We start from the raw sequence: 24973 nt of genomic DNA, 5'->3' as shown, positions 1-24973 counted from the left end.
GATGTATATTGTAAAGCTGTTGGTTGTTAGTGTTATTAGAGATAATTGTTCGTTTGGGATAAGTGTTGGGTTACGAGTGTCAAAGTGTATCCTGTGTATGAAGACCTGAGTTTTGGAGGTGAGACCAACTGTTGCGCTGAGCCGCAAGTTTGGCAAAGAGAAGTGCGCGAACTGTTTTGAAAAAGCGAACTCGGTATAGAGAGAACGGAACACAAACGAACAAAAACTGAAAATAAAATAAAATCACACAGCGTAACAGGCTGAAGCAGCGAGCTTTCGGCTCTTACCTGTGTGGCCTCGAGCAGCAGCGGCCTGACGTAACAGTTACCTAAGCAACCGATTAGGCGTCACCAGTCTGGACTCTCGAGTCCAACAGATACATGAGTGCGCATTTTCTTCTCGGGGACTGTCCAGTCGAGAGAGGAAAAACAGCCACCGAGTCGCGCTATGGGGACTGGTTTATGAAGGACAAGAAACCAAATGTCTTTTCCCGTCCGTTCGCGCTGTTTGTGTTCGTGCCGTGGCGGAGCTGGACGTGCTGACCCGAGGAACATCCCTGCGCGGGTGCTGTTGTTGCTAGCATTGCCCAGCGGCAGCCAACATGGCTGAGGATGACAGTGAGTGGGTCGTAGAGAGCATCGTTGGCTACCTGGGAAGTCCCGAATGGGTCATTCCTGTCACGGATTTTATGGAAAACAAATGCACAGGTAAAAACAGGTTTCCCACCACGTCCAGGCTCGTATATCTGGCTACACAGTAACGTTAAAGCCTTTCTGTACCGTTAGCGCGGTGGCTAAGCTACGGCTAACTTGTGACTGCGATGTTTTTCTGGACGTAGTTATATTTGTAATGTTTGAATTTTTTTTTTTCCAACCGCCTGATAACGCCACACTTTACTCGGTACGCGTCCTTGTTGGGAATTAGCCAGGTTTTCGGCGCATACGCCCGGACGTTTAGCCACAAAGGACACAGGTGAGGATACAGGCAGCGAGTCTTATCACAGTGAAGGTAGCGTCGGCGAGATGAGCCGGCCTGGGAGAAAAAGCCACCAAACAGCTCATGTACATTAACCTTTTGTGGGCAAAACCACCATGGAAACGAGTTATTTTCTCTCTTTCTCTTAGTGTTTTTTACAAAGTGTCATGCATCAATTTTATGCGTAACACTTGGTTTGCTCTGTATGCTACTAGTGGTTTGTTTTTTGCACGGTTTCTGTTGTACCTCTTATGTGTTTGTTTCATGTTCTATTGACTCCATTTATTTATTTAGTATATTTGTACACGTGTGTTTTATGTGTGGGTTGTTTCGTGACTAAATAAAATCAAACCAATTAAGGCTACAACGTGTAGTGTAGCTGTAGGTGTTTTTTGAAATGTCTGCCATGGGCACAGTATAAATGCTAAACTACTAACTAACTACTAACTTTGAGTGTTGTTAATCTGGCCCCTTTTCAGTTTTTGATGACGAAGATGAAAATAAGTTATCCTACACAGAAATCCATCAGCAGTATAAGAAACTGGTGAGTACAGTCTTTGATCCGCATGTGTCAACGAATGTTAACTGACAGATAATGTACATTTTTCCAAAGTGGCCTGTTTTCACACACGGCCTCATCAGCACTACTCGTGAGTGGTTGTAAATTGCTGGCTCATCAAACTGGAATGATGTAAGCTGCTTTGCTTTTGTAGGTGGAGAAGCTGTTAGAGAATTACATGCAGGAGGTTGGCATCAACGAGCAGCAGTTTCTGGATGCATGCACCTCTCCTTTTGCCAAGTCAAAAACTCTGCAGGTATCCCAGTTCACTCACCTCTGTCAGCCTGCCAGTTAACCTGAATGGAAAATCAAGGATGGGATTTGCTTACACAGCCCCAGTTATGCTACTGTTTTACCTGCCAAACATAGCAGGTTTCTGTCTCCTCCTTCAAGGCAGATGTGTGTTTTCCTGATCTTTCCGTCCATCCATTAGCTATTAGCTGATGAATCAGCAAAATGAGAATCCAGTTTGTGTCAGAGTTACAGGCACTAAAAGTAAAGTGAGGATGCTTTTGAAAATAATGCCATGAATCGTATTTATTTATCAGTTAACTTCATACAAACCAAATCAAATCAGTATTTGATGTGACCCGCTTTTGCCTTTTAAAACAGCAGCAGTTTTCCTCAGTACACTTGCATACAGTTTTTCAAGGTACTTGGCAGGTAGGTTGTTCCAAGCATCTTGGAGAACTTGCCACAATTGTTCTGTGGATTTAGGCTGATGCCAGACTGACTCCATAATGTTGAGTTTAGGGCTCTGTGGTGGCCAGACCATCTTTAGCAGTACTCCTTGTCTTCTTGTCTCTGAGGATATTTCTTTATGACTCTGACTGTGTGTTTGGGGTTGTTATCATGCTGCAGTATAAATTTGGGACCAATCAGAAGCCTCCCTGATGGTACTGCGTTAGTGATAAGAATCTAAATATTTAAAGTGCCTAAAACTGTTGCACAGCACTGTAACCTAGAAACACATTTATGTTTTTATCCCAAAATAAATTTATATCCATCCTATTTGAGTGCCATGAGTTTGTCAGACTGAAGTGTGTTACCCAAACAGTGTCCAGAATGGATATAACACTAAGTAGAGTGCAACTGCCAAGACAGGTCAGTTCCAAGCAAATGATTTTCATCACATTTTTGCCTGTACTCTGTTTATATACACATAAATCCAGAATTTCTCATGTTTTCATAACTGTATCTAAAACCTGACATGAGATACTCCTGTTAATGCTCTTGCTACTTTTAACATTATAGTCAAATGTTGCATTACCATGTGGCCTGTCAGCTCTACATATTTGTTCCGTATTCCTTATGGCAGACTTTATACAACTATTTTGGAGAAATTGACAGTGCACCTATGTCTAAAGCAGAAGTTATCTCTCCAGTGCGCCCATGTATTATCTTTAAGAAAAATAATAAATCTTTATCTCCTTTACATAGTTTGATTCTAAATTAATTAGTATGTCTTTTTCGAGGATTCATGCCCACCGCTGCAACCCCTGTGTTGTCTGTGGGAAAAATCTCAACTGTTGAGTCCCTTCATGAAAAGGTTTGTTGCAAATTTGCTTACAAATGTGGAAAGTGTCTTGTAAAGAAGCAGATACAGTGAAACAGATGGAGCAGGTCTTAAAATGTACCCCCCTCCATCCATGGTAGTGGAGGTAATAAACTGGCAGTATGTGATCAGGCTCTAAAAAGGTGATAGAAAAGTTGGAAAGTTAACCTTGTGTTTGGAAGGTCATCAGCAAACAGGTGGTCTCCTTCCCTCAGCAATTGTCAACTCTGGAGCTGGTGCCCAGTGGCCTACACATGTTTGTTTGTTGTTCAGGTGCTACTGGGCCAGCATACCAAAAAGTGTGTGTGTGTGTGTGTGTGTGTGTGTGTGTGTGTGTGTGTGTGTGTGTGTGTGTGTGTGTGTGTGTGTGTTTGTTTTGCATTTCACATTATGCACAGGTTTTGTCTGCTATTTTAGTTTAACCACGCATTTCTAAACTAAAAAATAAAAAAATAAATGTTAACGAATAAGTTCCTTTCATTTGTTTAAATAGTAAATAATTAAGTAAAATAAGTAAGTAGTAAGTAAATAAGTAAATAATTTGTTTGTTTGAGAGCATATTTAAAACTGCATCTACACTTCAGAATCAGACTGAGGGAGTTAACTGGAATATGGGAGTTTTACATGTGGTACCCTGATTTTCAATTTGAAAACAAACGTCAACACTCATCATACATCAAGATAATGCTAGAAATCTCACACCGGAAAAGTTTGTATCACATATATATGCACATATTTCTCATAGGGTTTGGCTGGTTTGGTTTAGGTAGTAAGAGAACAGAGCAAACCGTTACGTGAAGACAAAATTATTTTTTGCAGTATCTGCATGTAATTAATAACGCAAAGGGAAAACAAGGTCATACCTCAGATTGTTCTGCTGCATAACTCCCATCTGCTCGCATATATATTAAGTAATGTGTTTGATCAGAGCAGTTACTTCGTACAGGCTAACATGAGAAGTCCAGCATTGTATCTTCACTGGATAAATGGTTAAGAGCATATACGCTGATAAGAGTAGAAAATCTGACATTCAGTTGTAGACAACTGGGATACTGTAGATTGACGGAGGGTAGTGAGTTGCAGAGGAATATCTCTTTAGACTTATCTACTATAACTCACTGTGCCTTTTTTATGTGATAAAGTGAATCAGCGAAACAAGATATACTGTAGGTTTGGGCTTCAGGCAGGAACGGTATTGGATAAGAGAGAGACTGACAAAGGGAGAAGGGAAATAGTGAGGATGAGGAAGAGAGGAAATGAGTATGGAGACTTAGAGGCTGGTGACCCAGTTGAATGGTAAGGACACTGAATGTGTATTAATGGTTGGTCAGAAAGACTTGCCCAGCATTAGCCTAGATGGGGGTCAGACCTTTGAATACAGACAGGAAGCTATGTGAAAGATTAGGCCTAAGTACTGATCTGTTTACAAACATAGCTTAATTTTTTAAGGGACTTGAGTCAAGTGCCTACCATGGTAGAAGTACGGTACATCCTGTCCTGATCTGTTAGAGGCTTAACCGGGCAATAATTCCCTTATAAGAACATTGAATATTTATCATTTATTGTTTATGGTTTGCAGTTAGCTAATTTCATGTATCCAGACACCTGGACAACTTCATCAAAGCAACATAGGTCTTGAAAATTCAAGCACAAAATTTGGCCAGAAATGAGTGTAGACACAGAGGCCTGTTGATACACTTCAAACCAAAAGAAGGAGAACAGAGAACTTGTTTGGTGTAAGTTAACCAAAATAAAATAGACCAACTGAATGGCTGCCAAAGGTATGTCAATACCTTGTAATATTTAAGTAAAACCTATCTTGAACTTACTTAATGATGACTGGCATCTAAAGTAAAGTACATTATGTTCAACCTATATTAGCATTCACATGTGCTGTGTATATGTAGCTTCGCATACTGACCCATTCTCTACAGTCTCAGATGCTTCCCTCTGCCTAGGTCCTAATGCCATTCACTCATCATTATCTTGTGGGTTTGGTGATTTTTCATGGCCTTATGTAGTTGTTTTTGTTGTTCAGTCGGTGTTCCAGCCAGTGCTGGCTACGGATGACTTCCAGATTTTTCGCTCACTGATGGTCCAGAAGAACATGGAGCTGCAGCTTCAAGCCCTCAGGGTCATTAAAGAAAGAAATGGTGGGCTGGATTAACACACATACAAACACTCAACACACTCACAAACAGGAAAACGCTACTAATATAGCTGCAAGTAATATCTCCATGTGTGTAGGGGCCCTCCCAGAGTGTCTGACTGATGGTGTGGATGTGATGACAGAGTTGCAGCAGCAAGAAATGAAAATCCTGCAGGAGGTTCTCAAGTAAGTCACTTGTTCTCTCCTTCTCCTTCACTGTGTTTCTTTTTCTCTGACACACACAAACATACATAACGTCCACTGTCCCCCTTTGGGATTTTTAAACTGTTATCTTAAACATCTAAAATGTTTGCAGTGGCCTTGAATTTCTTCAATATACTATGATCTAGATGAAGGACAGTCTTTTTGAAAGGTCGTGAATCGTTTCAAGTGAAGTTGAAATTGAGCGTCCATGAACGATACAAAGGAAGAATCAAAGAGATACTATGACCCCCCCTAAATTTGGGAGTTGTGATGTTATGGGTAGCAATGATGAGTTAGCTAATAATCTTATCCTTGTGTGGCTTGACTTTTTACTCTCTTAATTCTGAGAATAAGCATTAAAATCAACTGTGTGAGATTGCAGTCATTGACATGGTTTAGGTTTGGTCCCTCAATCCTAAACCTTTTATGAAAATCCCAAGTATATTTATGTCATTGTATATGCGAGAACTTGCCACACTAAATTGAATAGATTATTTTTTCTCTTTATGTATTTAGGCTGAAATAATACAATTTCTTTAAACTTGGAAAACTTAGTCGTTAAGGTATCTTACAGTTTAATTCACAGCTTTTTGTTTTCTTTTTTTTTTCAGTTTTGTTTTGTATTTTACTAATTAATTAATTAATTAATTAGAACAGAGTTTTTTCTTCATTATAACTGTTCTGATATGTCCACATTTTCTTTAGGTGTCCATTGCCTGCATCTGCCCAGGTATCTTGAAGCTCCTGCCACTGCCCTCTAATGGGATTTTGCTAGTGGCAGCCTCACCAAGTAGAACACATGGAGTCTAATGGGGCCGCAGTTAAGCTCCTTAGGGTCCAGCTAATTTAGGTTGGAGGGATTGACACTAAACAAGCAAATGAGAAAATAGTATTTTATCCCCTTTGTCTTACCAGGTTACCTTGGCTGCTTATCAGCACCGCATTATCCAGCATTTCCTCCCTTCCATATCACCACTGGTTTCAGTTCATTGGATCTTGTAGAGACTTTTACACCAACAAATTTTTCTTTTCATGCATTCTCATTGTCTTCTGAGATACACTTTCAGACAACATATACTTTGCTGTACTATATTATGTTACACAAAAGCATTGTATTGACACAGTGCTTTTGTGACTTCCCTACAAGGACCTGATTGCACCACGTAGGAATTGTTTTCCTTAGTCCTTGATTGCAGCTGAAGTGATAAGTGATAACGTACCTTGAGAATCTTAATGCGTGTAAATGTTTTCTATGATGGATCTGAATGACCAATCTCAGGTTTATCTGCACGTTGACTTTCATTCTATACTAACATGACTTTAACCAGTGGTTTGGGGAGTTGGTGTGAAAACTGAATACACTGAAAGAAGATCCTTTTAGAGCACAGGTATACAGCAGTCTCAGGTCTGGTTGACTGACTTGAAATTGTCTCTTGATGCCAACTGCACTGTGGTTAGAATAGCATTAGAATAAGACAGGTCTCTAACAGTATTAAGCTTGATTGACAGTGAGTGTACTGCAGTGCTATCAATATCTCAGTCAGTCCCTTTGGATGCTATAAAAATCTTTACAGGATTTGTGATAGGGCGGAGTCACAGTAACAGCTGAAATGACTGTGATCAAAATGCTGAAATGTAACTTAAATGTCATTTATTCAGTATTTGTATAGTGTGCATTTCTTGGCATGCAATGAAGAAACAGTCAATAAATATCAAACAAACAAAAAATTTTTAGACAAAATCTGATTGATACATTGACAGTATCCTTTCATTAGTCACATATGGCTCTAGTTGGATAATTGTGAGCCCCTTTGGAAAGACTGCCACCATGACTGCGAGTGATCATCATGCTGGTGTTTCCTTTATTCTATTGTATAATCTTTGTTTAGTTTTGTTATCAGTTTCATTAAACACCTATCATGATGATATGCTGATCCTGTGCATCGTGTCTTGGAAAAATTAAATGATAGACCATCCTTTTCTTGCTCTTGTACATGGTCTCTCCCACCTTTTGTATACCTACTTGTTAATGCGGAAGTCTCTTCTAAGGCAATTAAAGTTGTTACATAGTGTGATCACCAGGTGGAAATCCCTGACGTTGATGTCTTATTCTAGTATCTAGTCCATTTGTGGCATTGGCCAAAGGCAAAATGGACAATAGAATCTGTTTAACTCCAGATTAACAAGGCTATTATAACACCTGGGCTACTAAACATACTCTGAAATAGTCCAAAGGGGCTCTTGAATTCTCTGCAGCAGGACCAGTTACAGGCTTTGTGAAAGAAATTACTTTTGATTGGGATAAAATTCCAAAAATTAGCCCTGTACCAACTCTGATGTTGAACAGCAGAGTAAAAAATGGACACTTCTTTTTTTCTCTCCTGCTACTTTGTCCTCAGAAAATCAAAAGAGGAGTATGATGAGGAAATGTCCAGGAGGCTGCTTTTAGAGGAAGAGGCCGGTTCCACCTCCAGGGGCTGCTCTGATAAGCCAATGGCAGAGAGCGGTGAAGCCCAGAATAACACCTCCGCTCCCAGCCAGCAAAGCAACACTGCCAAGGTTAGACATCGTGAGCTGCACGCGCTAAATCAGACCTGTGGACCAGCCAAACTGTGGAACCTCTTGGGAGCCTCTGAGGCTTTTTGTGCAAGCTGCATCAACACAAACCTTTGATACAGACTTTTTGTGTGTAGTGCCTGATGCTACCAGTGCTTAATGGTTATTGCCAATATCCCTTTTCCCCTCAAAGCCCCATGTCATATAACGTGACATTGTCTCTAATGTGCTATTTATTCCACGCTAAGGCCAAAGCTGAGGAGAGAGGTGACTGCAGCAGCAGCGGCAGTAATGGTCACCTCACCCGACTAGTGAACGGAAACACTGCCACTGAATTTAATCTGGTAACGGAACCATCCATGCAGTATCACTTTAATCAATGACCTGATAATACATACACCACAGTTTTCTGCCCAATCTAAGGATGCATTCATACCATTTCAGCCCTATCTGTAAAGGCTAACACAGAGTTAAAATGATAACCAAATGTAAAACTAAATATATTTAAACTGAGTACAAATTCAAGCTCTTTTTGTTAGTTTTTTGCTCTTGTTAACAAGCAGGAATCAGAGATTTCCTCTGATACCAAAATGTAATGCGTCATGCAGAGGTATTGGCATGACATTCAAAACCTCGGTATCAGTGCATCCTGAGGGAAAATGGAAACTTTTGGGTTCATAGCCTGCGTCTTGGGTTGGTCATGTAGTAGATTTGTAGTTTTAAAGCTTGTAATTTAGGTTTGGCATGAAGTATCAATGGAATAAAAACATTTGCTGACTGGTGGGTGATTGGGGAGTGTTTCATTTTACATTTTTTAGAAGTAACTTAAATGCACATGTTGAGTTAAAAACCAGTCAGGATCTTCCCCGACCAGTTTGTTAGCAATCAGAGCTTAACTATCAGAGGATGAGTTGACCGGAAGTATAAAGTGCATGTCTGGGCAGGTACCAGAAAAAGGAGAGAATCAGGTCGTTTGGAAAATGTGGCTTGTGTTTTTCAGTATCCAGAAAATCTTCTACACTGGTGTCTAAAAGCCTAGAATCTGAGGACTGTATGTGTTGTTGTAGCTTCTGCTTTCCAGCATTAGCATGTTGCAATAATGGGCTGAATTTGATGCAATTTTGTGTCATCTGTACAACATGTATTTATTCCTGTGTGTCCCTCCCTTCAGGTCAACGGCAACCCTGTCAGAAAAGAGGAGAGGAAGACGGCTGCCCCAGGAGGAGGAGATGAGAAAAGTACAGCTAAGAAAAGGTCCTCGTCTAAACTCATACCAGGTAACCGAGAAGAGGAGCAAACTCTTCACCAACTTTGAACTCTTCTTCTCTTTGTCTTATTAAAAACTCCTCACCGCACTTCACTGGTTTACTGGTTTTATTTTAATCTTGGAAAAATCCCAGATAAATCCAAATTGTAGTTTTCAAAACCTCATAAACCTCAGGCAGTGTATAAAGTGAGGATTAATCAGAATGTACTATACCATTAACATTTTTGACAATATTGTGTCATTTACCAACCAACCTGACAGAGCTACAGGCGACCAAACTGATATGAACATGTGCTTTCAGATTGTGACAGTAACAGTGTGGAGTCCAGAGTCCTTCCAGCAGTGAGAGCTCCAGTAAAGTCCAGTGAGCTCTCCGTCAGCAACAGTCGTCATACAGTGGAGCAGAGCAGCAGCAGCCAGACTGCAGCCGAGATGTGGCTGGAGGAGGCACACAGGGAGGCTGGCTTCTCTAAGCCATATACTGTGAGTCTGTGAGCCTGCTTATATACGCTACGTCATCTGTGAGTTGCAGTATGCTACATGTGATTCACTCTGCCGAGTCTCATGCACATGCTAAATCTGGCTGTCCCGGTAAGGTGGTGGTCATCACAGACTATTTTCCAAGTTCAGTCTAGCCTTTTTTCTTTGTTTGAATGAACAAATTAATACACATACATAATAAATACATAAATGCAGCAGGCTTTTCCTACATCCCTTGCTTAATTTAGCACAGTTGTTTGAAATAACAAGTATATAGTACAGTAGGCTATGGAATTCCCTCATGACCAAATTCGAGTGAAGAAACTTTAATGGGTGTGACTATGTCGTTTTTTTTTCTACAGTCAGAGATGAACTGTAGAAAAATAAAGATGCCTAATCTCGGTGGTATGGGGGTGTTAACAGCTGTTTAGTTTGTTCTCACCAGAGAGAAAAAACATAATGTAAAATGGCACTAGAATGATTTAACTTGTACACTTGAAAAAAATATTTAAAAATACATTTTTGTTTTGTCTTTTGATTTTCTTATAGCAGCCATTAGTGCCCCAAAATCCTAAATATCCTTCGTCCTCACAGTTGTTATTTTTTTTAATACATTTAGTTGTAAACTAAAACATCAATAATGACTTTGGAGGAAACCCCACCAACACTTTCATTTGTATTATTTTGAAGTTGTTGGAAAAGAGTTAACTGGGCAAAATGAATAGTGTTTGCTTGTGCATGGTTTAAATTGTACTTGCGCGCCTCTTCCCTCCAGGAGTTGTCAGTGTCACAGCAGGAGCAGCTCCAGCAGAGGGCGACGTATCTGCGTCAGCAGCGAGACAAGCTGCACGCGCTGAAGAGAGAACAGCAGAAAACCAAGCAGACAACCACGCCAGAGGAAGCACCCACCAGCCCCACACCATTACCTACCACTACCCCGGTAAATACATTGTGTTCCTGCCCTTCGTCCTTATACCTCCCTTAACAAAGTGGCCAGAGGTCAGGAATAAATACCTGACTGTTGCAGGACACTTTGGCAAATTGAATGCCTGTTGAAACAGGGACCTGAAAACTGTTGCTACAGTTGAAGGACACATAGTGAGGAGATAATGGCTTTGAGTCCAAAGAGTGTAATCTTACGCCTCATTACAATGTGCTTGATGTTAGACATTGGCTTATTTGAATTATTATTTAAAGCCATTGTGTGTACAGGCCACAGTTAATCTCACTTTGACACTGGCTGTGAATTGTGTCTCAGTAATCACATTGTGATCAGATTGTGCCATGACCTAACAAATTAGAAGTAAAATTCAGTTCAGTTTTCATTTTGGACATTTTTTCGTCTTTAAATTCTGGTTTACAACTTGATTTCACCCAATTTTCTTTAATCCACATTTTTCTCTAGATTTTTCTTTGTTTTTCTTCTTCCTGACTCATTTATTGGGTTCTTGTTCTTCATTTCCCTCTGCCTGTATCTGACCCGGTCTGGCCTGTCAGGAGGCAGTGGGGCAGTCCCACAGGAATGGGGCCTGCTCCCCTCCTCTTCCTCCTCCAGCACAACACTCTGCTAACTCCTCCAAACACAAGGTGATCCATCAGCTGCCTCTGCCTGATGTGAACACATACTCATTCACGGATAATGAGTTGTTCTGGTTTTGCTGTGTAGTGCTCTAAAAGTCCTCAGTCTTCATCTCTCAAGCTCTCAAACTGTAATTGCTTATTAAAGTCACAAAGGTAAAGAGAATGAGGTCTCACACCCACTGATAAGATATTGATATGTTTAAGGTAAAAGGTTGAATGGAAAGCTAGCATTTTAGCTTATGATCCAAACCTCATCAGATCTATAAAGTTTTATAAGTATTTGATACCACTACAGGCATAGCATAGCCGCATCTCCACCCTCAGCTGCTTTCATTTAGTTTTGTAGTTAACACATGTATATGTGTGTGCTATGTTGTATTTGAGTAGTCTTTCCCGCTGCTTTTTCACACACACACACACACCCCCCGGCGTGTTTTTTTGGTGGTGGTAATCCTATTATCTATCAGGTCGTCATCCTGACTGACTGGTCTGGTCTCTTTAAACAGGAGATATCTGCAGAGGAGCGGAAGAAGCTACAGAAAAGAAAACATCTGGCTGATAAGCTGAAAGAGGAGGTGATCAAGAAATAACTCCCCCTCCAACTGCACTATTCTCATCTATATCCTATCTCTTTACTCCGGTAATCAAGCACATGGCTTCCTTTACACTGCCCCCTTCAGACAGATCATTCACTTTACATAACACATTTCAGGGTTTTTCCCAAAGAAACATAAAAAGTATAAGCTCTTCCTTCTTCTAAGTTCTTCGCTTGGCTGTCTTCAGAGGAAAAAGGTGCACTTTCTTTTATATTTTGGATGTGCCAGTAATGTGGCAGTCTCCTCACATAACAGACCACGCAAGCACTCTAGGATCTGTTAGATACGCAAAACCAGGAGTTAAAAGTGGTCTTGGACGATCTGGAACGGCGTTCATTACTTGAATGACACTGGAGTGTCCAAACTGTAAGTGCAAAATTTATGGACTACATAATGTCCTCAACAGTTCCCACACTGGAATGAGAGATGTGTTCATGGTATGTACACTACTTGCTAAAAATCTCTATAGCTGCAACAGTTAGTTGATTAATCCATCAGTTGATCGGAAGTCAATCGGCAACTATTTTAATAATCATTTTAGTTATTCCCTCAAGCACAAATGCCAGACACTCTCTGGTTCCAGCTTCTCAAATGTGTGGATTTGAATCTTTTCTTTATCATACATTGTGATAAACAAAATATCTTTCCGATTTTAGACTGCTGGTCGAACAAAACGAGCTAGATCACCTTAGGCTGTGGGGAAATTACAATGGGCATTTTTCAGGCATTTCTGACTTCTTCAGAAAAACAACAATTCATCGATAATGGAAATAAACATTAGTTGCAGGCATAAAAATCTCATAATGCAATGCTTCACCCTCAGAAGATGTGAAAATTACTTTGCAGCACTACACTTGTCCGTAATGACACAAAATCATCATTCGTAAGTTACCGAAGTCTCATTTTACTACAGGATAAAGTAACGACTAGGGAACGGTGACTGAAGGAGTGATTTTGGACACAGCCCTGAGCTCGTTTGTAGACAGCAGTAATAAATGGGCCATGCGGTGAAAGACGGTCTCAACCTTGGCCACAACTGGTCTGGAGTTGTGACAGTGAGTTACGCATTAAGGCGGGGAAAGACCTGATGGGGAGTCTTGTGTTGAGGTGAATGTAAGCTAGCTCATATAGGTGAAAACACTGTAGCAGTTCATCCTAGCCAAAGAGCATTGTGGACGTTGTCACGATGAGCACACTGTACTGTGTTGTTAAAGGGGCCAAGAGAACAGTGTCGCTTTCTACAAGGAGTGCTGTATTTATCTTCAAACCAATCTGCAGTCTTCACTTTAAGCAATCATGATGCACCAGTTTCTATGTAATATTGTTATCAGTTATGCTGTTCAATAAATGAAATTTTATAGAAACAACCTGGACTCCAGACTTTGAATGTATGAAAACTGTGGAGCTATCATCAGTTGACAATTGGTCAGTCGGTAGGTAGCTGGTCTCAGACCAATCTTCTGTTTTACTCTTGAAAAAAGGGTTTTTGTTTTTGGTCTGCAGAGCAAAATGTGATTCCTTTCAATCACAAATTACCGTATGATCACATTTGCATTTGAAACACTTTCCAGAGTACAGAATAGTGTGTAGGAGTCATTTTCCAAGAACAAAAAGGTCAAAAAACGTAATGTCCTTTCTATAATAATTTCCAACAGCAAAAGAATTCAAAATATTGTAGTAACTACTTCAAGACTTGCCAATATCCTAAAAGAAATGGTATAAATGGTATTCAGGTACAATTCTACCAAGAGTCAAATTTGTGAGATTTGATCAAATACAACCACCTGGACTCAAAGGAAGAGTTGGGAATCAATTAAATTTTGTAGGTTCAATTGCCAAATCAGTAAATTATTGAAACAAAGCTCGATTCACAATTTCAATGTCAGGGTCACATTTAATTTCAAAATTTATCAAATTCATACAAATGTTAAGAATGGATAGTGGTAGTAAATGCACTTGGTACAAATTCATCAAGGGAGCGCATAAACAGTCATATTGTTGGGCAACACTAACAGACAGGAGGAAGGACAATTCACTGGCTCACATACTGCTGAACTCCTGAAAAGCACACTGAAAATAATCATTTTACTTGTGCTCCTACCCTGCTACTTGTGGTCTTGAGTCCAATCTGTCTCTCAGTGTGCTTGTGGTGAGACCAGGAGAGAAGATACAACACGAGAAATGTTTCGACCTGACACTGAAATGTCTCATTGTCCTCTGACATTGTCAAACCTGTGTGTTGTCAGAAATACTCCACCTGAACAACGCTGTTTTGATTCAAAAACTGCATTGCATCAACTCTGGGGTTAAATCATCTTTATCATAATAAAAACAGCTCATCCATTCATGGAGTTTGAATTTAAAACTATAAAAAAAAGTTTTCCTTCAACGTAGTTTTAATCTAGTTGTTTTGTGGATAGGCAAAAAAAAAAAAAACTTGAAATAAAGACAAACTGTGGAACTAAGCTCAATACTTCTGACCTGGATCTGAATATTGTAGTCCTTCAAACTGGGATTAAAAAACCCCTGGCACCTCAAGCCCCTCATAACTCGCTAGAATCATTCTCCATTCCGTAATAAATGTGAGATGTTTCACCGGCTAGCAGCGTTACAGCGCACAGACAAGGGTTGGTATCTTTTTGTTTCTGATGCAAATTGAACTCTGAACCTGAGATCTGTCGGAGAGGAAGGTGCCAAGACGAACCTCCTGAAACAAAAGTGTGCACTAAATCTACTGGTAAGCACACCAACAGCTCAGGGCTATGTGTGCATCATAGTGAGGCCACTAAATTCTTAAATCTACTAAAATACAAAACTCCAGACATCCTCAAAATGTTGGCTGCAAAAATGACTTTACTGCAGTTTTAATGTTATTTTTAAAACCAGCATTTTACATTGAATCAAATGAACTGGACTGAAAGGGTGAACAGTGAACCCACCTTTTTGTGCAACAACAACAAAAAAATACACAGGTAGGTAGGTATCTCTATCCCCTTTCAAAATCAGAACAGGGGCAAATGATTAAAAAGGGAAAAAAAAACATCTGTACAATACTTTTTAACAAAGTCATGAAATACAGGATTTCTGGCTAACGCAGTCCTGCGTGAGAGACACTGTTGTGTTGTGTGTGTTCATTGGCCAAACAGACGCCATGGCTTTTTAAGGTTTGAGTCCTGCTCCTCTGGATCAAAGCCTCATTACTGCTGAGTTTTCATCCTGGTACATTTTGTCATTTGCCACCTCCCTTGTCTCTCGATGTTTTGTTTATTTCTTCCATGTTGCCCAGATCCCTCTATCCCCAACAAAAGCGACCAGTTCTGTGGCAGGGCGGCACACACACTGCTTCAGCCAGTCAAGCTTTCTATAACTATGACGGCTAGTCCTGCTAGCCTGACTGGCTTGCTGAACAGTTCGCACACTGGCTGGTTGTGTTCTGGCTTCCTCTGTCTCTAGAGCTCACTGGTTCGGGTTCGAGAAGGATGGAAGGGAGAGTTCAAATGAGGACGTGTGAGGGGTTCCTGTGGGGTTCCTGTAGTACCACAGCTTCCTTGCTACTGTTGCTATAGCAACAGAGCAGAGTTGGGAACCACCTTGGCACTGTGATTTCCACTGCAGCCTCTCTGGTCGGTACGTGGGATGGTGGAAGGAGGAGGAAAACATTGTTCAGACAGAAAAAAACTGGGAGAGTAGGTGAGTGTAATGAAAGAGGAGGGGTGAGTTTGCAAAGGGTCAGGAGGAAGAAAGGAGATTTTGGGATCTCCTTGAGGAGGCTGTTGGTAAAAGGAAAAGGTAAAATCGACGGGCTGAAAGAATGGACTGATCTGTCTTTCTTTCCAGTAAAAGAGAAGCTCTCCATCTCCTTCCACTGAGGGAAAAAGAGGAGCCGAGATCAGGAGGGACTGAGTGAGTTGGGAGCTCGTCTTTGCCCGTCTCCTCAGCGAGACTGACGGGTGGCACAGGCAGGCCAAGGACTAATGAGACGACCAAAGGAGGGAGGATGGGAGGGACTCAGTGTCCGTCCACCACAACCAAATAGAGGACAATTAGCCTTAAGAGCTCAGACGGGGCCGCTTCCTTGGAGACTGCTCTTCCTCCTCATCTTCTTCTTCTTCATCCTCATCGTCAGGGTAGTCCACCAAACCAACCAGAGCAGTCTAAGAGAAACAACAAAAAGGCTGACAACAATGCCAACATACCAAGCACAAGAAAATACAACCATTTTTAAAACTTGATGTGATCAGTTTATATTTCTACATTCATGAGCCCAATCTCAAACATGTAATGTTGTAGATATCAGCTTCACACAAATTTTAGGCAAATTCAGGAATTTTGTTGTTGCTTATGAAGCGTGTGTAACTGCCCTGCTGTCTGAAGTGTTAAAGGACAGCTTTGCCCAAGACATAAAACTTTCTCTGGTATATGACTTAAAGTCTCAAATACTGTTTCCAAACATCTTCTACAGTTTGACAGTGGCACTAAAAAAAAAAAAAGATCCTGGACTCAGTTCTCATCTTCACGATACCATTCATAGAGATGCATTACCTTCACTACTGGTGTGGCAGGAAGCGCAACTGTTTTGACAGACGAAGTTGAACTGTTGTTTGGAGTGACGGCTGGTGAGGAAGGTGGGATTACAGCAGCTTTCCCGTTGTTGTTGGCACCATTAGCTCCGTTGGCAGCTCCTGCAGTAACAGAGACTGTAAATATCAAACTGTAAGATATGTGGCAATCTGAGGAAAAAGCTTCCGGGAAGATACATACAGTAATACCAGTGCAGCTTACCTTTTTTGGCCTCCATGTACTTGCCATAGCTGTCAGAAAAGTCATCCTCCATCCTCTTCTCCACAGCCTCTCCATCGTCGTCGTCGTCATCAAACCACAACTCCTCATCCTCGTCCAACGACCGGGCATCTCTGCGATATCTACCGGCGAAAAGACTGCCTTGTGAAGTACAGTTAATTACAGGAAAATGTGATGAAAAATGTGTGGGGGAGCAGTGGGAACTGGGAATATTATAAAGATCACTCTGCTGGTTTGACTTGTGTGTCCAATCAGTGTACTGACCTGTTGAGTCTCTGATTCTGCCTGTCTTTTTCCTGCTCATACCGGCCTTTCAGGCCCTTGAAAGTCTGGACGTACTCAATGGATTCAAGTGCTTTGTAGAAGTTATCCACAATGTGAGCTATGAGAGATTTGATGTCCTCCTGGAAAGAGAAGATACGGTGGAAATCCCAACCAATCCACTTTTAGTGCCATTTGAAAACACAATGAAAATATACACTTTTCATCTAGGAAGAGTTGGTGTGTTTGCGCACCACTTTAATGAACTCAAAGAGCTCTATGATGGCAGAGTTGAGGAGGTTGTATCGGGTGCCATTGTCCAGCAGGGCATTAATGACAGGCTCAAACAGGTTCCCTTTGATGATGTAGCGGTTGTAGTACTCATCCTTCAGACCAATGATCCTGCGCATGAAACGCAGGGCACCTTGGAAAAAAAAAAAACATCACAATTTTGTAAAAATGAAGCCGTGTTTGCATTTTACTCTGAAGAAAAAACTGTGTCTCTTCACTGATGTGAGGTTGGATGCATTATGCAGATCCACAGCTCCATACAAACTCATGACTGTATAGTTGGTAAAAGTTCATTGAGAAAGTGGGATAACCAGTAACAGAACACTTAGAGAAGGAAAGACAAAGCAGCGGAAAAAGTGCGTGTGCATGTAATCCCTTTGTGTGTGTGGGGACTCACAAAGAGCAAGGAAGGTGTGCTTTGAGTTCATGAGCACCAGCACTCTCCTGAGTAGGTCTTTGTTCATGATGTAGGTCTTGATGTGATAGGTGTGGTGCTCCACACAGAAGGTCAGAAGCTCCAGGATCAGTGCCAGCAGCTGAGCTGTCTGGAAGTTGTCTACACAAAAACAACACAGCTACTTCATACCAGGACGTAAATATTATATCATGAAACATAGGCGGAGACCAGATTATACCTTTTAGTACTGCTTTTTTTTTTTTAAAATACAAGCCACACCATACTTTGTTATTCAATTTAAAGCAAGTGTGTAATCATAGAATATACAATTATATCTTACAGTCCAGTTTTATTAAACAAAACATCTAAGACTTTGTAACTCTTAAAATGTTCTTCACATGAAGTAGCAAATCACAGCCACTGTATCAATTTAGCAAATTTAAAAGATGTACTGGTCATTTGAGGGGCTGGAGATAAAAATAATGCAGTACACGAATATTAATTTCCAGCAAACTCTGGCATGAAAAATAAAAAGACTTTGGAGCCGTTCATAGTTGACTGAGTTAAATAACACCCACCTGGACAGACAGGGTTGATCTTAGTTGATCCCTCCTGCAGATCTGGAAGACCCAAACACAGAATACTTGTCAAATTCTCTTATTTTCCAGTCTGAAACAATCCAGTTTATTTGAAGTCTCTCTCCCCTAGATTACCTTTTGAGTTTTTGTCATGTGCAGTGTTAGCCAGCAGAGGAGCAGTCAGAACATGCATGCAGTACTTGTAGAAGAAACTCAGAAATTCCGTCTTCTCGGTTTTCTAAAAGGAAACAAATGACAAGGAACGATAAATTGTTGAATGGGGTTTGCAGTTTAACAGCTGGCCACAGTGTGTCAAGGAAGCATCATGATTTATGTGGGAAAATAGATATCCGACTAAGTTTTAACAGAAATCCAGCTTTTCATGTGTGCATACAAGTTTGGCTGGAGTTAGACAAATGATCCTGGTCTTACTGTTCATCAATACATAATTGTATAACTGATCTACATTAAAAAGCTTGGGTATGTGTGTATTGTATGTTGTACATTGGTGGAAGCCAGCATGTTCTCAGGGTCGATGAGCGTCCTGAGCAGACCCATCAGCTGGACAGCCCCTCCTAACTCTGGGTCGGAGTCACAAATCATCTGCTTGATCACAACATTTATCAGCAGAACATCCTGGGGAAGGAAAATAAATAAATAAATAATTTAACACACACACACACACACACACAAACACACACACACACACACACACACACACAATGCAGTTTCAGGTCCAATAGTGTACAAAACTTTTGCATGATACAGTAAAGTAACCCTAACCCTGCAGGAAGGAAATTTGATTTTATTTCATTGTGAATTCCATTAACTATACAGGCTCCACTTCTTTTATGTATATTAGTGCTAGTGAAAGGAAGGGCCTTATTAATAAGCAGTAAATCAACTAGGCTTTCAGATAAATCCAAGCTATGGGCTTCGTATCCTTGCCTTGGTGTTTAGGTACTAACAACGACTTGACCCCCGCAATTTGGCGAGTTGTCAAGTGAGAAAACTGAGATGTGAGAAATTGCCCTAATTGTCAGGCAGTGGTGTAACATGTCCTTCAAATTTTACAAAAAAGCAGTTGAATTACTTCTTTCAACATAAAGCTTGTTTTATTTTAAAATGTGCCATTACTATACACACATAATTTAAATATTCTGTTCAACTATTCCTTTTATCACAACAATACTGTGCTATGTAGAACCTTTTTTTTTTTTTTTTTAAATATGGAATTTTATAAATGCAATCCTGGTCTTAACCAAACTATTCCCTGAAATCTAAAAAATGAGCACAAGCACGCTTGTTGACAGTGATATTAAGATGCTTACATCGTCTGTCTGCTGTGGCTCCTGCATGACAAACTCCCTGACCATGGAGGGGCTGAATTCCACCAGGTAAGAGAAGATGTCTGTAGCTGCTGCCCTCACCTGCAGGTCATCCATTCCCTGAGTAGGAGTAAAATAAGAGTTAAAGACACAGACATAGGGAGAATTTAAAACTCATACACGTTTTTTTTACCTAATTGAACATTCACAGAAAAAAAAATGGAGTATGTTATACCAAAGAATAATGTTTTATTAGCACCAACTTAGATATTCATATAACATACCATGACTATTTCAAGAGCAGGTAAAATGCCTAGATTTGCCAGAGTTTTGAAGAAAGCGTCCCTGTTTTGTGGCTGCAATGTTTGTGAAAAAGCACAGAATTCTTTGACAAAGTTCACCTGCAGAGGAAAAAAAAATAGATATAATGGTTGTTCAGCATTTCACACGTTTATGCAAGCCATTAAAGTTCAAAAACAAAAACACTATCCCCAGGCAGATTCATTTGTGAGATTTTACAGCAGTGGGAAAATTAATTTCTGGTTCTGTCTCAAACACTCCATTTACAGATGCAAAGTTTTTCCAAAGTTGAATAAATGACAACTGCATGGACGAATAAATTGGTTATTTCTTATTTCACTCTCAGTGAGAGTCTACAGTGTTGAATGAATAGCATTGCCAAAGTTCTTCTATTACAATCCGGTAGACAAAGAGGTTATATGCATCAAAATCATTAAGGAAAACTGCTCAAAAAAGTAAGTAAATATTAAACCACTGCGAAAAAAATGGCATTATAGGTAGCAGAATTAATCCATATAGCTAGAACATTAATACTGGGCACATTTCACTCTCACAGCAATGAACGTCAATCATACAATAAGTACTACAATACAGCTCAACCTTTAAGTTTCTATATTTTACAAAATAAAAATATTATCAGAGCATCTGGCCTAGAGATTTGACAACTGTTTAACTTACAAGCTCTCTCCTTTTACTGTCCTCTGTGGCTTCATCTGTGAGCTGTGCAAAGACCTCTGTTAGGAACTTCTCGTCTTCCTGCGGCAAAGGAAAAACAGGGTTCAACATCAAGACAGTGAAGAAATAAAAAGCTAAAAGACACAAAAGAGGAATGTAAAGCTTAATCCTGACCAGTTTGTGCTCATCTTTTGCTGCAACAAGAATCAAAAAGGTGTACTATTCCAACAACACTTAGAGAAACCCATGATTCATAGAGACAGGCACTTCACTTTTCATTAGCCCCAAAATACAGTCATTGGATGCCCAACACTTAACAATGAAATAGATGGACTGGCACTTTTTGAGATGTGAGATGGGATAGTAAGGCATTGTTTTCATCATGACAATTATTGTGTGGTGCAAATTAGTTTCAATTAACATGCTTCACATCAACTCACATTGAAGTCCACTAACAAGCAATACGATGGACCTTAAACCATTTATTAAATTACCATTCAAAAATGTTTTTATTATTTTCTAGTTTTAATAGGTCAATCATCCCATTACAAAACTTGACAAACACACACACAAACAAACAAAAACTACCATAAATTGAAAAGTCTCCCGAGCAGCCATATGGACCGTGTATAAAAACATGTACAGGTAGATTATCTCAAATTATTTAATGATGGAAGTTCAGTTATTCATTTACTAAGTATGAATTATGTTGTTGTCTTGGAACCACAGGGACTGTGGGTACTCCGGCATTTGTAAAACAAATTTCAGTCAGTGGCAGCACAGTGGAAAATGAGGAACCAGTCAAACTACACTGTAGATTTATGAAATGGTGCATTTACTGTATATGCATTAGATGAGGTCTTGTTGATAAATTGTTCCTGAAAGAATAATACAAATTACCAGATCCTTACCTGCAACATACTGACAATCTCCACCTTGTTGAAGAAGATAAAGGATGTGAGTGTGGACAGGAAGTTCTCCTCAAAGACAGATGGTGTTGGCAGGATGATGTCCTGGATGTACTGCACCCGGTAGGTCTGGTGGATCTTCTGCCGCAGCTCTGAGTCCGTGATAGGGATCACCTCCTTAAACTTTGCTGTCTTGGTCAAGAATTCCCGGTGCCGTTTAGGCTGAACCAGCGCTGGGTCATATTCAAGGCAGCCCACCACATCCATGATACAGTCGTCAGAGAACATCACTTCAAAGAGGGCCGCTTTATTGAGGAACAAGACGCCCCGGACAATCTCATAGAGGTGATGTAGGCCCTCCCTGTTGTCCAGATCCTCACATACTCTGAAGAGACCCAGGAGTTTCTTGATGTAGCCCTCGCTCATTAGGGCCAGGGCGAGTTTTTCCCTCCGGATGGGCGAAGACAGGACAGAGGTAACCAGGTCTGCGATCTCCTCCAGTCGGCTTAGCTCACAAGGAGGGAGCTCCACCAGGTGACTTGTCTCTGGAATCTCCTCAAAGCGCTCCTCCTCCGACTCATCAATGGGATCTTGGGTGATGTCCAGGGCAGGGTCCTTGCCTTGAACCTGAGCAATAAATAGTCCATAGATATGAAATGAAGAGTTAAACAAGTAATATCAATGTACTACCTCTCACCCTTTGTGGTAGTTTCAATAAAATGTGAGCATCGGCAAACCAGCATCACTGCTGTTTGTGTACTCTCCGGTAAACAATGTACAAAACTTGGTAAAACTGGATTGCCTTTACCTGACAAATCTTCTCCCAGATCTCATCACAACCAGCCTTTTCCTGGAAACTTAGGGCAAGGTCATAATTATCTGCTTCTGACCAGACAATCAGTGTGTCCTGGAAAGAGGGGGAAGAAACATCAGACCTTGCATGCATTCTCGCATAGGTTACATACTCAAAACACATTTCAAAAATTGTGAGACCTTAGTTAGCTAACACAAGCTCTTTAATGCTTGTAACTGTATGAGCATGAAATCAAGTCCTTTAAAATGATGAGATCACTTTGTCTACAGTATGCAAACATTTGGCTAAGATCTTATTTCAAACCATGTGGCAGGTTTCTGATACAGATTTCTGTCCTGGTACTTACTGTTAACATTATGAAAAAGCTGCTTAATGGTATTGTAATTACTAATGACGTGACCTGCCTATTAACTGTTCCCAGGTTTACAATCGGACCAGATACTAAATTTCCATTGTCTGCACTATATCATTGCAGCAGTAACTGTCCAGCAACAGGTCTCAGTGTTGAAATGACGGTCAAATCTTGGCATTACTGAGAATTTGAGTCTAACAGGTATGTATGTACATGCCATTTGTGGCTTATTCAGACTCAAGATGGTCTGTACTTACCTGTTGTTTCTGATATGCAGTATTCGGGCTTATCTTGGACTCCAATAGTAGTGATCCTAAAACACGAAGATCTGGGTAAGTTAACTTTCGAGCTAGTGTGCACGATAATAGCAAAGATTACTAAATGATAACTTAACCATTTGTTGGAGGTTAAGGTCAACTTAGTAGTACAATGACGCAAAAACACAAAGTTAATACTTATGAACTAAACACTTATTGCCCAGCGCCAGCCTATTCCGCATTTTTTTTGTGATCTGTGCATGAACACATACAGGTTTACTATCCTGAGAAATAACAAGTTTGTACGTTTAAGACTAGACTTTGAGGGCCCCCCCATGCTACTGAGATCACGTCGCCTGCTCAACTAACCAACTTGCTAGTACCAGCTATTGAATAAATTATTGCCTTTTATCTAGAAACAAGGTTAATATGGGTGGTTCCCGCAGTCTGCAACCGTTGGCTCAAAATACTTCAGCAAAATTAAAAAAAAAAAAATAAAAAAAAAAAATCGAGCCTAACAAGTTAACCAAGTATGCATATCGGTCAATTGAAGCATTCTGTCTGAGCAAGCAGGAGTTAGCATGCTAACATTAGCCAATGTAACGTTGGTATGCTAACTGAGGACTTACCGTCTGATTCGGCCCGAACTAATAATGATATTCCCTTCAGCCGTTCAACAAAGGTTGACGAAACGTGTCCGGTACCCCGATCGTCCCACTGCCGGTCTTCATTCAGCGTATACACTTTCACTCGCCGCCGAGTGTCCGACATGGTTAACCGAGTAGGAGCTAGCAGGCTAGCTGGCCGCTAACAAGCTATCACCTCACCCCGTCTAGTGTTTTCCTACCCTCGACCTGTTAACTTTGTTTCCACCCGCATGTTACAAAACATGCACGTCTAAGTAATGTTCTCAATAGCAGTACAATATACCAGTAGCTACTTCATAAACACATTACGTTTAAGATGTGAAACAACTCAACAGGAGGCTTAATATCAAACTGTAAATTCACACAGAGCACAACAACTCCAACGGCCTCTTTGCTAACGTCCACAGACCGCCATCTTGTAATCCGATCTTGTGTTCTTTTTCTTCCTCGACGTCAATCAAGCCTCGGTGCTGCGGGGTCTCCCCCCTCCGAGCGGTATCATCCAATGGCAGAGCCGCAGCGCCGCAAATTCAACGCGCCACCGACAGGCGAGAAAAGCAACAGCAGCAGCAGCAACAGCGGCAGCGGCAGCGGCGGCCGCTACCTGCAGGCGTTAGACAAAAAAAAAAGAAAACGTGCCGTGTCTATAAACTGTTTGTTTTTTGTTTGTTTGTTTGTTTTTTGATGAAGAGCGATGACAACACAGTACATCACTGGGAAATCCGTTAATTCCTAACCATCTAGGACCAGAGAGCTTTTTCCAGTACCTGCCCTTCGGACCAGCGAGGCAAACAGATACACAAATTCTTTAAATACCACCTCAGTTTATCAATACATACTCTCAGTCGGCAGTTCATTAGCTACACCTTATAAAGCTAATGTAGTCTGGTACAACAGTCCTGTCAGTAAATGCTACTTTCGTGGAGGTTTACAATGTTGAATTTCTATTATAACTGTTCTAGACAGGTGTTGGTTCAACCCTCGTTTGTGGTGCTATCGCGTTATACGGCAAGTGTTTCCATTATTTTGTCCAACCCCATTCATGCCAATGAGTGTAGGCCAACAGAGACTCCCCGGACAACGCATACAGTTCAACGGCAGCGCAAACTGCATCCTCCAAAATTATCATCGAGCTCAATCAACCCCTGTTTTGAAACACTTTCAACACACACTGAAAGTTTTAACCTTAACGAGTGGATAATTTATTGCAGGACCGTTTTGCTATACTGCAATATTATTAGCCAGGTGTACCTAACAAACTGCCAACTGAGCGTATATTGAGAAAGGAAGATTGTATGCATTAACTGCATATCTACATAACTACATAGGCAACATATCATTTTAGGGTTCCGGGTTAAAAATGTACCTCTCATTCTGGCTCGCTGCCGCAGGGCAAATAATGACTATTTTCTTATTTAGTTAAACAATTCAAGAGTCAAACGA

The 24973-nt window shown here is 40.6% G+C and overlaps 2 protein-coding genes across 5 annotated transcripts; one reads left to right on the top strand and one right to left on the bottom strand.

Annotated features, from left to right (window-relative positions):
- The first annotated feature begins 295 nt into the window (after nt 1–295).
- Nucleotides 296–13247, top strand: cfap36 (cilia and flagella associated protein 36). Of its 3 annotated transcripts, XM_040138911.1 has the most exons (12): nt 296–707; nt 1455–1519; nt 1689–1790; nt 5128–5242; nt 5337–5424; nt 7842–8001; nt 8247–8342; nt 9170–9275; nt 9567–9748; nt 10521–10685; nt 11243–11332; nt 11833–13247. In XM_040138911.1, exons 1-12 carry the CDS (start codon nt 602–604, stop codon nt 11914–11916), a joined length of 1359 nt encoding a protein of 452 aa, XP_039994845.1. In that variant the 5' UTR covers nt 296–601; the 3' UTR covers nt 11917–13247. The 3 variants fall into 3 exon arrangements, with proteins under 3 accessions (XP_039994845.1, XP_039994847.1, XP_039994846.1); XM_040138913.1 differs by lacking the exon at nt 8247–8342; XM_040138912.1 differs by lacking the exon at nt 11243–11332.
- Nucleotides 13248–14757: 1510 nt separating this feature from the next.
- On the bottom strand, nt 14758–23990 carry LOC120796531 (serine/threonine-protein phosphatase 4 regulatory subunit 3-like). 2 transcript variants are annotated; one of them, XM_040139500.1, is made up of 16 exons: nt 23513–23990; nt 22884–22939; nt 22269–22367; nt 21464–22087; nt 20556–20633; nt 19862–19978; nt 19581–19697; nt 18754–18885; nt 18385–18487; nt 18250–18291; nt 17672–17830; nt 17238–17407; nt 16987–17126; nt 16705–16844; nt 16465–16619; nt 14758–16076 (listed from the first exon to the last, which is right to left on the bottom strand). In XM_040139500.1, the coding sequence occupies exons 1-16, from the start codon at nt 23652–23654 to the stop codon at nt 15972–15974; spliced, it is 2379 nt and encodes a 792-aa protein (XP_039995434.1). In that variant the 5' UTR covers nt 23655–23990; the 3' UTR covers nt 14758–15971. The 2 variants fall into 2 exon arrangements, with proteins under 2 accessions (XP_039995434.1, XP_039995435.1); XM_040139501.1 differs by having other exon boundaries at nt 16465–16604; nt 23513–23989.
- Between the last annotated feature and the right edge of the window lie 983 nt (nt 23991–24973).

Source organism: Xiphias gladius, chromosome 11, assembly GCF_016859285.1.
Source record: "Xiphias gladius isolate SHS-SW01 ecotype Sanya breed wild chromosome 11, ASM1685928v1, whole genome shotgun sequence".
NCBI lineage: Eukaryota > Metazoa > Chordata > Actinopteri > Istiophoriformes > Xiphiidae > Xiphias > Xiphias gladius.
The sequence above is the reverse complement of the archived record's forward strand: the minus strand, read 5'-3'. Positions and strand labels throughout refer to the sequence as shown.

Excerpts from the sequence above, each read along its gene's own strand:
- cfap36 (XM_040138911.1), top strand. The coding sequence starts at position 602 with ATGGCTGAGGATGACAGTGAGTGGGTCGTAGAGAGCATCGTTGGCTAC. Across the intron at positions 1,520-1,688 it reads ATCAGCAGTATAAGAAACTG|GTGGAGAAGCTGTTAGAGAA; the intron begins GTGAGTACAGTC and ends TTGCTTTTGTAG. Across the intron at positions 11,333-11,832 it reads CTAACTCCTCCAAACACAAG|GAGATATCTGCAGAGGAGCG; the intron begins GTGATCCATCAG and ends CTCTTTAAACAG.
- LOC120796531 (XM_040139500.1), bottom strand. The coding sequence starts at position 23,654 with ATGTCGGACACTCGGCGGCGAGTGAAAGTGTATACGCTGAATGAAGAC. Across the intron at positions 17,408-17,671 it reads GCACACCTTCCTTGCTCTTT|GTGCCCTGCGTTTCATGCGC; the intron begins GTGAGTCCCCAC and ends TTTTTTTCCAAG. Across the intron at positions 16,620-16,704 it reads GTACATGGAGGCCAAAAAAG|TCTCTGTTACTGCAGGAGCT; the intron begins GTAAGCTGCACT and ends TGATATTTACAG.